Source organism: Hydractinia symbiolongicarpus, chromosome 5 (genome assembly GCF_029227915.1).
Source record: "Hydractinia symbiolongicarpus strain clone_291-10 chromosome 5, HSymV2.1, whole genome shotgun sequence".
Taxonomy (NCBI): domain Eukaryota; kingdom Metazoa; phylum Cnidaria; class Hydrozoa; order Anthoathecata; family Hydractiniidae; genus Hydractinia; species Hydractinia symbiolongicarpus.
The window spans coordinates 8,574,658-8,588,641 of record NC_079879.1 but is presented as its reverse complement, the minus strand read 5'-3'; the positions used below and the strand labels follow the sequence as shown (position 1 = coordinate 8,588,641).

The window sequence follows — 13,984 nt, the reverse complement described above, 5'->3', positions numbered from 1 at the left end:
TGAACTCGCTTGAAACATTCCTGAAATGCAGTTCCTTGTAACAAACCATGCGGACGATGGTTGGGAAGAAGGCGCTTGATGAGAAAGGAGTTAATAAAGTTTATATAAAAGTTATTTATAAAGTAAACTTCTTCAAAAAACATCAAAAACAGTTCTTCTAAGAACTTCACTACGACATAGTAAGTTTATTTTAATTTTTATAGTTTTTTTGAATCATATATTAGTGTCTGTTTTTTTTTCCTTTCGGGCATTGTTCGGGTCTATGCGGGTTTTTTCGGGCGAATACTTGAATTTTTTTCAAAACGCCAAACTCGCCCGAAAACGCCCGCACTTTTATGGCGTATGCGGCTTATCGGCACCCTCGTCGCTGAAAACGCTGTATAGCTATGGTGACACTAAAGAGATTACTCTTGAGAGATTTTCGTGCCTAAAATGTTCAGGAATTGGTCGATTAGATCTTCATTCCGTTTGGAAAAAAGAATTGATGATCTAAGGGAACGCCGTGTTACTCTTGACGATTCTATTTTAGAAATGGAACTTAGATGTAGCTAAGAAGGGTGACTGTAAGCATTTTTTTGTTTTTTTCAGGCTTTTTGTCTGTAACCAACTGGAAAACCCTTGACCCGTCCGAAAGCACCTGAATTGCGCCAAAAATGCAACACAGGTGAGCATTGGTAGCTATATATAAGTATTTTAAAATATATACATATATTGTTTGTTCCACAAGTAGTCATTTAAATACTAGTCGTTAACCTATGAAAAAATCCAGGGGTTCATCTGCCTGTTATATATCGCATTTGTTCTCATTTAATTTTTGTTGAGAAGAAAAAAAAGGAGCTATTTTGACGTCGTATTATTTGTGGGATTTTATTACAGCTATTTATCGAATATATGATATAAAAAAACAGACTTTCACTACCACTGCTCGAGATTAAAAAAATGGAACTAGCAATCTCTATAATTAAAGCCCTTGTCTGTTTGTCTGTCTGATACGGAAACACGAAATGCGATATAATAAAGGACGGGTGAACCTATTGGATTTTTTTATAGGTAATGACTAGTATTTAAATGACTACTTGTGAAAACAAACAAAATTATATGTATATATTTTGAATTACTTATATATACCAGTGCTTTAAATAATGTTTTTCAAACCTGACATTGTTTTATGCTTCTATTAAAGGAAACCCAAGGTATACAATGATGTTGGACTTAGTATCTAGCTAAAAAAGTTGGTTAAAGGGGCTATGAACCAGTTAAAATGCCCACATTCCGTATATCCCGCGCACAAATTAAAAATCCGGAAAAAGCGTTTTGCGCAATGAGCAGACCAGCGTACTTTGCTCGCTGGTTCAATATATTTTTTTCGAAAAGTATATTACAAAGAAATATTTCAGCAAGACTTATTCTGGATGAAAACATGACCAAGGCTGGAGACGATAAAAATTCAAGATATAGCATATGTTCGAGTCTGTAAATTACATGCATGCCGGAAAAATAGCCATTTTTGTTTTTCGCCGCCATCAGCTTGACTTTCGTGTAAGTCACTAAAGTCGAAAACCAACAGCCGTTCCGTAGCCCCTTTTACAAGCCTTTTTAAATTCTTTAAGAAGTTTTTTTCATGTTAAGATATTTGCATTTAAGGAATTTAATTATGCTGCATAAATTATGATGTCATATTTAAGTAATGGGGAGCTTTGACATTTTCTGTCATTAGTAATTTTAGACCTGATAAGAGATGTGCATTCAAACCTTATCAATGCATAAATATTTATATAAAGGTGAATAATAAAAAAAGGTGAGTAAAATTTTTTGATAAAATGACACTTGTTTACTCGTCCCAAACTTAACCAACTTTTCAAGGTCTATAATTTAAGTCCAACATCATTTTATACCAATTAGTATCTCAGCATTAAACTTGCAGACATGTTGGGTCATTTTGACAATGCTAAGAGTGACAAACTAAATATTTTTTTCCTAATTAGCACACTTGAGTTGATTTAAATAAACTTTTTTTGTCATAGAAAGTAAGCTTTAAAAATTAGCTTGTTGATCAATTTGTCATGTGTTTAACCAAATTGTGTTTCACCTTCTTAAAATGTTTAAACTCTTTAAGATCAAACTCAGGAGGTGCTCTAAAATGGATTTCGTTTTGTCAGATTTGTCAGTCTAGCCCTGATAAAAGGTGAATGAAAAGATTTTGCCAGCTGAACAATTTCACTACAAAAAAATATTGCCGACACAATGCCGACGCAAATCAGTTGTAAAAAAATTCTAATTTTAAGGGCTCGATCGAGCATTTTTGTAGATATTTTTGATCAACGACGACTGGATTATTTTTAGTTTTATTTTACAGATTAAGCATGTGCATGTCATAACTTTTTGTTTCATTGACCACTCACGCAAACTAATTTGCACGAGCTTTTGTGATTGCACGTGGATCGCTCACGCAGATTAATATACGTGAGCGATTTAGCGGACACACTGTAATGAATTTGTAAATTCATTACAGTGTGTCCAAGTGTCTTATTATTGAATATAAACTAAATCATGGCAGAGCTTTGAGAATTAAGATTTTATACAAACGAAGTGCACACTACACAAATTAATGTGCATGCAAATGGTGCACACAAGTGGCCACATATCCATTTTACACTGGCAGAGCATTCATGCTTACAATGAATGACTTCAATCTTTACTGTTTTTTTCTTGACATTCTTACGCAGCTTTAAATTTGATTTAATTCCTAACTTTTATTATTTGCGAAAAAAGAAAATGAGAAAATTTTATTTTGGCACAATCTCAATATTGGCGCAAAGTATTTGACATTTATTTAGTAGTGTTGTATGTCAGAATTGTTGTAATAAAATAGATTAATCATTTGTGGCACAAATGAGCAAACTAAAAATGTCTTTATTTGTGCTTGCAAAAAAAAATAAGACCTGGAGATCTCGCTGTGAAACGTGCTATTGAGTGATAAATCACAAAAGTCATGAGAAACATTTTGTGTTATTTGCAGGTTAGGGGAAACACAGATAGGTGTAGAATATAGCATATATAACACATTTTTCTTGCTAGTTTGCAGAAATGACTACAAAAATGCAAAAATTTGAAACCTGGTGAAACTTGCTTTTTACTTTTAGTAGCATTTGCATATATATTTTGGAAAAAATTGTGTAAAATAATGGATAGCTTATTTTTCGTTGAATTTGTGAAAGTTAATTTTCTCGAGAAATTCAAAATTTGTTTTGCCACAGTCACCATGGGTTAAATTCATGAAGGCATGCAGGAAAAATTAGAAGAAAAACAACTTATGTTGCAGTTTATGTTTTAGATCATAAAAATGCTGTTTAGTGTGTTGACATGTAGAAGGTGTATGGCTTCACAGCTTTCATACTGTATTTTGAAAAATGCTTCAAAAGGTATATGTTGCTGTTGTTTTTACTTTCTTAATTTTTTTATATTTTATCTTGACAATCCACAGAGGTAAACTTTTTTGCACAAAGTATTTTTTAGTAAAACTGCTCGGCTTACAGGTCTAAGGGAAGAAAATATTTTCTTAATATTCAAACAGGATGGATATTCTTGGAAAACTGCAAGAATAGAAAAACGCTGAAAACACCTAAAATATAATGTTTTTTAAAAAAATTTTAAAATTGTTTGAATATGGAAGGCATTTGTGTTTTTTTCATTAAATTTTCTATTTTTCTGCGAGAAAATTACTTTTGGAAGAAGATCCGAAGGTCCTGGAATACTTCTGCAAAAATTCTGAAATTTACTTTTAAAAATAAGTTGCCACCAAGGAAAAATTTTGTTTCTAAAGATAATGCTATGTCAGTTTTTAGCAATAACAAGTTTACCTGGAGTGCTGCTGTCGAGAAATTTGTTGATGATTTGATGCATGAATACGAAAAGTTAAATAAAACACTTCTAAACTCAAAGGTTTGTATTTTCTATTCTGTCTGGAATTCTTTTTTGGTTGGGACTGACTCATTTATTGATATTATTTGTTAGTCATCATAATATGATTTCATGGATACGATATGGATATATTGGAATTATTATGGATATATTATCTTATGTTGCAACAAGTTTTTTAAAGGAGCTGATTTGTTAAATTTTCACTTTCTATTGTATAAAATCTGTCTCAGGTGGTGCTGGGTTGTACCAGAAGGGTGCTTTTTAAATTTCTTTTGCTGTACGCATCCTTTAGGTACTTCTTTAACAGTAAGGAAAGGAGGAAGAAGTGGTTTATTATTATATGCATAAATAAATTTAGGACATGTTTCTTTGCATTGCAATAAGGAAAAATTTGGAAATTTAAAATTTGAAAAAAAAAGGTTTCAACAATGTGTATACTTTTTGTGTACACTTAATTTGTTCCATGTTAGGAAGAGTTGCATTAATAATAAGTAACCAATGAAAAGTTGTTACTGATATTGTTAAACGGACTCTTAATTTTGTAGGACTTGACTGCAGCAGCATTAAAATCCTACTCAAGTAAAGTACATGAATTAAAGCCAACAGCAGAAGCGTATGAAGAGTTAAAGAAAAAACGCGAGGTAATTTTAGCCAGTGTCATTACATTTTTTTGACTACCTTCTACATACCAAGCTTAAAAGCTTTGTTTGTATGTTTCTTTTTGGAACCATTTTTTTGGTCCAAAAATACACTATTATACACTATTATACAATCATTTTATATCATATCATATCAATACACATATGTACATTGGGACAGTTTATACAAATGTAGTAAAAAAATATACATCACGAGTTCGAAAAACAAAAAAGAAGGAAATAAATCGCTCGCTGTGTCATAGTTTAATTTATCCGCCTGTAATCAGAAGATTTTCCTGGTCCTAGGAAAGCATTCTCAAAAGTGCTGATAACACACTTTGAAATACATTCTGTATATTTAGGAAATGTTAGAAATGGCAGCCTTAGCTGTATCAGATGGTGATTTAAAAACACTTGTAGATGAAGAAATGCAAACATATCAGTCAGAAATACGTGTGCTAGAGAATAACATTATGGATTTCATTGTTCCTAGAGATAAAGATGATACAAATGATGCTGTCTTAGAAGTGACTGCGGCTAGTGGTGGACGAGAAGCAGCAATCTTCGCTTCTGAAATGTTTAACATGTATTCAAAGTTAGCATCTAGTAACAGATGGAAATTTGAAGTGTTGACCAACAGTGAAAACACGGAAGGAGGTGTGAAAAAAGCATCTGCAAGTGTTGCTGGGGCGAGTGTTTTTGGGTTTTTAAAGGTGAGATAACTATATTCCAACCTTGGATAACTTTAAATGTACCCGTACTGGAGAGGGTGGGGGACGTAAGTTAGAAAATTTAAGGAGGGGAGGGGGTCCATTTATTAAGGAGACAGGAATGAAAAGTTACTTGGAAGGGGGAGGGGCTTGTTTTCTTTCTTTTACAGGTTTTCCACTGTCAGAAATGTCAGGGATTTTTAAAATGTAAACAAAAGGTCAGGAAATGTTTTTTTTCATCATGTTTATTCCATTTTTTTAAACAGTAAACTAGTTTATCAGCTGTAACTATAGAGAAATTAGGAAAGAAAATTTGAAAATGTCGTGATTTTTAGCTACAAAATTTCAGAAAAATCGAGGTCAACTTTAGAGTGGACACCCTGTATTAAAAATCATTAATTTCTGCCTACCTGTGCCTGAGATTTGTTATTTTGTTCATCCGACACAGCCTTTCTATTGAAATAGGCATGCTATTTGGCGAATGGGGTGTGAATGGGGGTTACCTAAACTGAGGACATGAATAGTCTATTTTGGGGATGAAAGTAGCTTTTAACAATCGGGTACAAACGATAACCAACAAGCAACAATTAAACTTTTTTGTATAATTTACATTTTGTGCTTACACTTTGCTCGTTCAGTTCTTAATTTCGGAATTTTTAACGTCTAAAAATTTTCATCAACTAAATTTACTGATTTTTCTGAACACCGGTCTGATATTACGAACATTTGGTGCAGGTTTAAAATACTTTGGTGAAACATATCCTTGCGTGTTTCTTTGTTCGTTACAATACACTTTTGGTCTAAACAATAATAGAATAATCTAGGTTACATTTGATCCAAAATTGCGATATTATAGTATCTAGTTGGAATTATTTGTTTCTTTTTTTAACTTGATGTATGTTATTTTATACGAACTATCCACAGTACGAATCCGGAGTACATCGTGTTCAGAGAGTGCCTGTTACAGAGTCACTTGGCCGTGTTCATACATCAACTGTAACAGTTGCTGTGCTTCCTCAGCCGCAAAACGTTGATGTTGTGCTGGACATGAAAGATTTGCGTATTGATACATACAAAGCGTCGGGTGCAGGGGGACAACACGTCAACACAACAGATAGCGCAGTGAGGGTGACGCACGTGCCGACTGGGATCGTTGTTGCAATGCAAGACGAAAGATCACAAACAATGGTATAATCATTGCTTGTTTAGAACTTATTCTATTCTATGGTAATACTACTGGTTGAAGGCTCCCCGTTATTTTAAATGTTTTTAAAAAGAAAATTACTCTTAGATCTTACCTCGTGATAATTAAAAAAAAAAAAAACAGACCGCGAATCGTGTCAAAAATACTTTAAAAAACCAAGACGTTGAGCCGTTAAACTATCAGTTTAAAATATCTTAAAAAGGAAATGTTGCATATTTTTCGGCCTGCTTAAAACAAATAAAAACATCAAGACAATAAGAACAGATTGATAGCGATGACATTAGGCCATATATTTTTTATAGAATAAGTCGAAAGCTCTTCGAGTATTAACAGCTCGTCTCTACGATCTCGAGCGATCACGTGCAATAAAAGAACGTCACGACGTGCGACAATTACAAGTTGGGTCTGGTCATCGGTCTGAGCGAATACGAACTTATAATTACTCCCAAGATCGTGTAACCGACCACAGAATTGGACTAACTGTACACGGCGTGGATGACTTTCTTTCAGGCGGTGCAACGTTGTTAGAGTTGATCGAAAAATTACAGGCGCACGATAAACTTTTAGCTTTAGGTAGCATTACGGACATGAAGCCGAGTATCAGGTTGTAATCTAAATTTTTACTGTGTTTTAAACACATTATGTTTTATATCAGTTTTTGCATCTATATTTACTAAATAATTCAACCTTAGTTGTTTCATTCTTTCTTTGCGATTTTAAAGTGAAATACGTGCATCTATATTTATTCAACTAAACCGCCAGTGTAGTTGTAATCAGGGCAACGTACAGTTTAAAACCCTTCGTGAACCGGTTTATTAAATTTCAACCAAAGGTTTTGAAATTACTAGGTCGACACGTCTGATGCAGGGATTTATAGATAATACTGTAAAAAATAAAAACAAAGAAACTAGCATTTCGTTTGAAAATTTAACTTTTATAACAAAATATAAAACTTTACAATTTGTAGTACACTCTACAAAAGACATTTTTTAAACGAAACGACAGCATCGGGTCTATTATAATATAATGTTAATATATACCTTCGACATACACATTATCTTTCGATGCGATATATATTAAGCCGGCACTTAGAAATGACTGGCCAGTAGCTACCCAACCAATGACATAAGAATAACCAAATATCGGTTTTGTATCGAGGCTGTTGACTTGATGTGTTATCACCAACATGGCGATAAAAGAACACACACCTAAAGAAACATAATAGAGAACCACTTTCTTAATACCTGATGCTGAAATTCGCCATTGAAAGGATTGTTCGCGAGTATTTCCTGGAGTGATTAGAATGTTTTGAATGAAAAAGTCAATCTGTAAGAGTAAAAATATATCTCATTTGCTATTTAGTGTTTCCGTAGCATGACGCACAGACCGATATTAAATAGATTAAAAGGATATTATTAAATAGAACTAGTCGTTGCCCGTGGAAAAATTCACGGGTTCGCCCGTCCTTTATTTTACCCGTCGCAACAAAGCGGGTAAAAATATATCGCATTTGATATTCGTGTTTCCGTAACATCACTTTCTAACTCAGCGGGGAGTCCGCGTAGAGACAGACAGACGACGGCTATTATTATAGAGATAGAAAAGATTAGAAAGAGGAAGACCCGGTACCCCTCGCAGTAACGATGTGCACATGTATACACAGGTTATTAAAAAGCTAAAAAAAGTAGAGATTTCAAATTGCTTCCTTGAAATCTTATAAAAAAAACTCGCCCCCATGACCATTATTAGGGTACTGGGGTCGAGCTTGGTTAAAATCCTGAATTCTCCTGCCATTTATGTTAGCAGACTGATGCAGAATTTAAGTTTTTAACAATTTCGTGACCTACCTCCGATGGTTGCAAGTACTGCCATAAATTCGATCTTTAAAACACTCGAAGACATCTGCTTAAAAAACGGTGGGTAACCAAGCGCACCAAGCAACATCATGACCGCCATTGAATATAATGCTCGAATAGCGGTCAAATTGTCTAAAATTTGAAAATGGATACAGTAAAACGTTTCCAGGGTTTTCCTGTAAAAGAGGCAAGAGGCCTTGAGAACGAGATTAAGTAAAAGTTTAATAAACCAATCTACTAAGTTTGTTGTTGGCTTTATTCTAACAGACGCGATCAGGAATAGGAATGGTTTACCTACCTACTGGGATATCGTCACGCCATTCAGGTAAAAAACTACATTGACCAATCACATCTGCTTTGTCCTTACACACGTTCCACAGTCCCATATGCATGGTGACCCCTGTCTGCTTTACAGAGTACCAACTACTTGTACATAAAGAGACCATTTGCATTGATAGAGTTAAAAATAAAAAGAAATATGACATAGGACGAAGGTAAACACTCGTGCAGGGTCCACGGTACATGCTGGTTAAGTTTTATCAACACATGCATAAAAAAAACTGTGCTCTCTTGTTCTTCTACTATGAAGTTTGTTTGGTATATTTTGTTGCCCGTATGAGAGATTGTTTTGTGTTTTCTACTTGACCGTGTCTTAAATTTTTACCCGCCAAATCTGTTGTAACATTTTTATTTCAAAAATACATTCATTTCTACCATTTTTCTTTGTCTGCCTTCTTCACGTTTCTTCTATTAATCTTGTGCTGCTAAATATGTTTTGCGCAGCTTAAAACGAACATATCAAAATAATACGGGGGTTTTAGAATTTTCATATGCTCCTGTAAAATAAGGCTAGGTATAGAAAAAAATAATATTATTAACAAAATGCTAAATATTTTATTTCATAATAAAGTAATTATAAACAAAACAATATATAAAAAATTCTAAAAATATTTGTTGACTGAAAATGCTTATAAATTACTCCCTGTACACGTTAGATTTATTTGTAGTTTATATTATTCAACGTTGTTTTCCAATATAATCTAACTTTTTTCATGTACACATTTTTATTACAAACCATCTGCCTATCTTTCCTTTATTTTTTAACAAAAAAATATCATTTCTTTTATATTAATCTATCCGACAAAGTGAGCAGATGAATACCTGTATAATGTAAAATGTTAATGGTGTTGTTATCTAGTTTCACTTATTTCACTACAGTTACTATTATTGCTGATGTGAGCAAAAAGTACTGTTATACTTTTATAACTGGGCATGTCAGAAGTTTAATACTTTTTTGGTTACATTAATTAAAACTTTCTCAGAAATATGGAAAGGGCGGAGTTGCAGCCTCTTCTCCCTGCACATTTCTTTAATCTTAATATTAAAAAAGCGAAAAGAGGTCACGGTCACTAGGTTGGTCACTGGCAACACATTTTTTTACAAGATTATACAAAATTGCCAATTGTTTAAAAATTAAAAATAGAAATATGTTCGACCTCGTCCCCAGGGCATCTTGTATCTTTTCCAACTTCGGGTAGGCAGCGATACGAACATATTCGTCTCGACGTCACGATATAAAAAAGATACAGCAGGCGCTAGGGGAACGAGGTTAAAATACGTTGTAATTACCGTTTCTGTCGTTATTTGCCGAACGCAAACTGAGTTCTGATTCCATTCCGAAAAAGGATATATGGTAAAGTGGTACATGTTTTCATAAGAAGTTGAGTGAAATCTTTTCAAAAATTAAAAGCAAAATTTTAAATAATTATTTTACTACATATTTTTTACAACATGATAATTTTAGTGTTATTTCTTTTAATCCTAAAAATATTTATTTTTATTTATAAATTTGATCATATACTGATCATATACATGATAATTTTAGTGTTATTTCTTTTAATCCTAAAAATATTTATTTTCATTTATAAATTTGATCATATACTCAGCTAATTATTCAAAAAAACAACAGCGAAAAATTCGATGCAAAATCAAAACAAAACTGCGCATGCTCAGATACAATTCGCCATGTTCAATCCGCTTCGTGAAAGCCCCCCTTTAGGGGACACAAGGGAAATTTTCATGTGTACGCTATGCAACATGTCCCATAGCACGTGCAATGAAGCAATGTTGTATAGCACGCACATGGAAATGTCCCTCGTGCCCCCTCAGCTTTATAAAAACAATCGAAAAGCAATTTAACAGTTTATAAACTTACTACTTTTTAATAGAAAATGTAAAATCAACCTCGTTCCTCCGTATGTTGTCTCTTTGTATTATTCCGACGGAGTACAAAGAGACAACCTACTCCGACGAGTGCGGACAGCAACTTCTAGTTTGTTTGCATGTACTAAAAGTTATAGTCTCCATCACCACAACATAAACTTTGCCAAGCTGAATGTGATGTCAGATCACATAGATTAAACTAAACGGTTATATTTAGCTACATTGTTTTACTTTGAGTTGGAATGATATTTGACCATGATAAAATCTGTTTCCGCTATATATTCTTGTTACTGTTTACTAACTACCTTATATTATTGTTGTATTATTCTTGGCCAACATTTACTCCTAAAAGTACCTCTCTCTGGTCCTAAAACTATGTGCAATTTGTCTTCGTAAAATTTCATACAACTCCATAAGAATAAGGAGGGTTCAGAAACTTAGCTAGCTAGCTAGCTATATATATCTTTTTAACCCCTTTCTAAAAAGAAAACTTTATGGAAAAGGTTTCTTGTATTTTGCAATAATTTTAACTTTAGAAACGTATGGTCCAGCCACTAAACTACAGCACCATGTCTAGCTGTATTATATATGTGTAACTAGACAGCTAAGGTACATTTTTATAGTGACCTTAAGTTATTTTTTTAGCTTGAGAGGAGTTTAGAACGAAGGTGCCGATAAGAAGCCGCATACGCCATAAAAAGTGCGGGCGAGTTCAGCGTTTTGAAAAAAATTCAAGTTTTTGCCCGAAAAAACCAGCATAGGCACAAACAATGCCTGAAAAAAAAAGAAAAAAAACAGACACTAATATATGATTCAAGAAAACTATAAAAATTAAAATAAACTTACTATGTGGTAGCGAAGTTCTTAGAAGAACTGTTTTTGAAAAAGTTTACTTTATAAATAACTTACATATAAACTTTATTAACTCCTTTCTCTTCAAGCGCCTTCTTCCCACCCATCGTCCTCATGGTTTGTTACAAGGAATTGAATTTCGGGAATGTTCTGGGCGAGTTCGGGAAAGTGCGGGCGGTTTCGGGGGACAACCACCAATTTTATTTGAAAAGTCGCCTGAACTCGCCTGTATATATGTGGGCGTTTGTGCCTTATCTGCACTTAGAAACATACAGTGCAGTCACAACACAAAACTTTGAATTTTGCAAATAGATATCAATATTGTGTTAGGCCCACAAAATTCCTTGCAAATTTTATTCAAGGTATATTATTTTTATGTTATTTAAATTATAGCATAACCATAACCATCAATATGTCATCTAAACAGCGCATTAACAGTCTTGGAAATATGAACAAAGATATTTTCCCTGCTCTGCTTGATGAAATCGAACAAAGTTTTGATCTAATCGCTACAAGTATCAGTAAATCAAACACAGAACATTATCCTGTTAAGTTAGCGCAACAGCATATTGTGGAAACGGAAGCCCTTCTTCAAAAGCTTACTGATGTCTTAAAAGAAAGAAATTTATCAGGTTTTCCTGCTGATTTAGCAGATGGTGTTAATATTGCTGCGAAACAAAAACAAATTATAGAACAACTTCATCAGTCATGGAATCAAAGTAGTGTAAGTGCGAACATTATTTCAAAAGCTTTTGCAGATGGTATAGCAAGGAAATAATGACTTGTATTGAAAGAACATACAGTAAAGAGCTTCTGGACACACCAGTGGAAGAACAATGAAATGGTGTAACCATTGGAATGGTTACACTATTATATCAAGAAGATATAAAAAATAATGAAATTTAAGTGCCTAAAATTTTTTTGGAAAGAACCATGTTTTTGTCATAAAGTTTTAAATGATACTGACTTCTGACACTAGACATTGTACTCTATTATTTGGGCATGATGACTGAGAAGATGACTGGTCCTGATTATGTACTACATAGCTTTTTCACTATAGCGATGTTGAGGTTATAGATGGTTATTGTTAGAAGTATATATCAGTCTTGTTTCTTAAAACTTTACATTTATAAACATGGGAACATGAGAAAAGAATTTCCTGCAGGAATTTTTTTAGTAGTGTTTGCACATAAATAATTATATGGGTAGTTTATTCTGTTACTTGAATTAATTTTTGCGAGTGACGTCAAAACATTGTAATTATAGTATGCACATACCTCAAACCTCTATTGGTAACGATGTTGTATATACTTTTTTGTTGGACTGATATAATAAAAAGGAATTAACAAAATTACTTTGTACCATTACGGTAATTTTTTTTAATTAATTAAAATAAAATTATAAGTGTAAGCGTAAAGATGAAGTTATCATTAAATTCCTATCTGCATCAAAAAAGTTCCGAATAAATGACAGATTGCAATTGCGGTACTTACACTGTTACACTTTGGTTTTAAAAACTAGTATTTGTTTCATTACTCTTTTTAATCCTATTCCCAAAAATTAATTCGTCCAAAAAAAATTATATACACCTGAGTTACAAAAATTTTTTTTCATGAAATAAAGAAAAATTCTAAAAAAATTGGGAAAATTTCTATCAGTGAAAATTGCCCTAAGGTTGGGAAATAACAAAATTTATAGCAGAAGTCATCATTAATAAATCCAAGATAAACTCAAGAACAGAAAGTTTTTTCGAAAATCAATCAGCAAAAAATGGCTACTTTTTCGTGGGAATAAACTTTCAGGATACGCGAGAGTTAATATTTCGCAGATTGCGATTTTACAATAAAAGTTACGATTTGTTGTTTTTCTCACAAAAATAAACTTTTGCCGTTGAACAGCTTAGGCGTATAATTTGTGGAAGAACTTTCGCGGAAAAAGAGCTTAAAATACTTTCAAAGTGATTTAACAAGACGATTTTAATTGAATTTGCACTCCCCCACGAGCCTCATCGGTAGAACATTGTAACACATGGAGTATTGTAAAGCGCAGTGTTCTTCTTGAACCACCAATGTGGAAGTCAGCCTATTTCTAGCTATTACTTGTATCTGTCTATTGAAAATTTTCTAGTGGTGGATCCTTTTTTTATAAATAAATGTACAGAGAAAAGTGTTATGGGATTTTCTGAATTTATATCATTGTGACATTATCGTGTTATTTCTAACCCTTAACTAATCTATAAGGTGCAATAATTGTGAATTAATTAAGCGACTTTTATACTTTTGTAATAAAAATGAGAATTTGAAGCATTTAATCACTGCTTAGCGTTTAAAAATTATGACTTGAGTGTTGAGTGTAATACCATTGCGTTTTAATCGCCAAATTTTAAGTAGGCGAGCGTACCTGATTAGGGTTTTAATACACTTGTTAGCCTTGAATATATAACAATACAATGCGGGTCGTGAGTGGGTAAAGGCATTTGGACCTCTTACGGTATCTGGAAAAAATCTTGACAACCTTAAACATTGGTTCCAGTACTGCTACAACTTTTCCTATCTAGGGCATCATTCTACAGATTCGCCA

The 13,984-nt window shown here is 33.2% G+C and overlaps 2 protein-coding genes across 4 annotated transcripts; one reads left to right on the top strand and one right to left on the bottom strand.

Moving 5' to 3' along the window:
- The first annotated feature begins 388 nt into the window (after window positions 1–388).
- On the top strand, window positions 389–7,164 carry LOC130644592 (peptide chain release factor 1-like). 3 transcript variants are annotated; one of them, XM_057450255.1, is made up of 7 exons: window positions 389–563; window positions 3,335–3,422; window positions 3,839–3,942; window positions 4,467–4,562; window positions 4,922–5,272; window positions 6,194–6,457; window positions 6,776–7,164. In XM_057450255.1, exons 2-7 carry the CDS (start codon window positions 3,344–3,346, stop codon window positions 7,082–7,084), a joined length of 1,203 nt encoding a protein of 400 aa, XP_057306238.1. In that variant the 5' UTR covers window positions 389–563; window positions 3,335–3,343; the 3' UTR covers window positions 7,085–7,164. The 3 variants fall into 3 exon arrangements, with proteins under 3 accessions (XP_057306238.1, XP_057306239.1, XP_057306240.1); XM_057450256.1 differs by lacking the exon at window positions 389–563 and adding an exon at window positions 646–664; XM_057450257.1 differs by lacking the exon at window positions 389–563 and adding an exon at window positions 736–1,798.
- A 217-nt stretch (window positions 7,165–7,381) lies between these two features.
- On the bottom strand, window positions 7,382–9,326 carry LOC130644594 (uncharacterized). Its single transcript, XM_057450259.1, has 3 exons — window positions 8,628–9,326; window positions 8,321–8,461; window positions 7,382–7,681 (listed from the first exon to the last, which is right to left on the bottom strand). The coding sequence occupies exons 1-3, from the start codon at window positions 8,851–8,853 to the stop codon at window positions 7,503–7,505; spliced, it is 546 nt and encodes a 181-aa protein (XP_057306242.1). The 5' UTR covers window positions 8,854–9,326; the 3' UTR covers window positions 7,382–7,502.
- Between the last annotated feature and the right edge of the window lie 4,658 nt (window positions 9,327–13,984).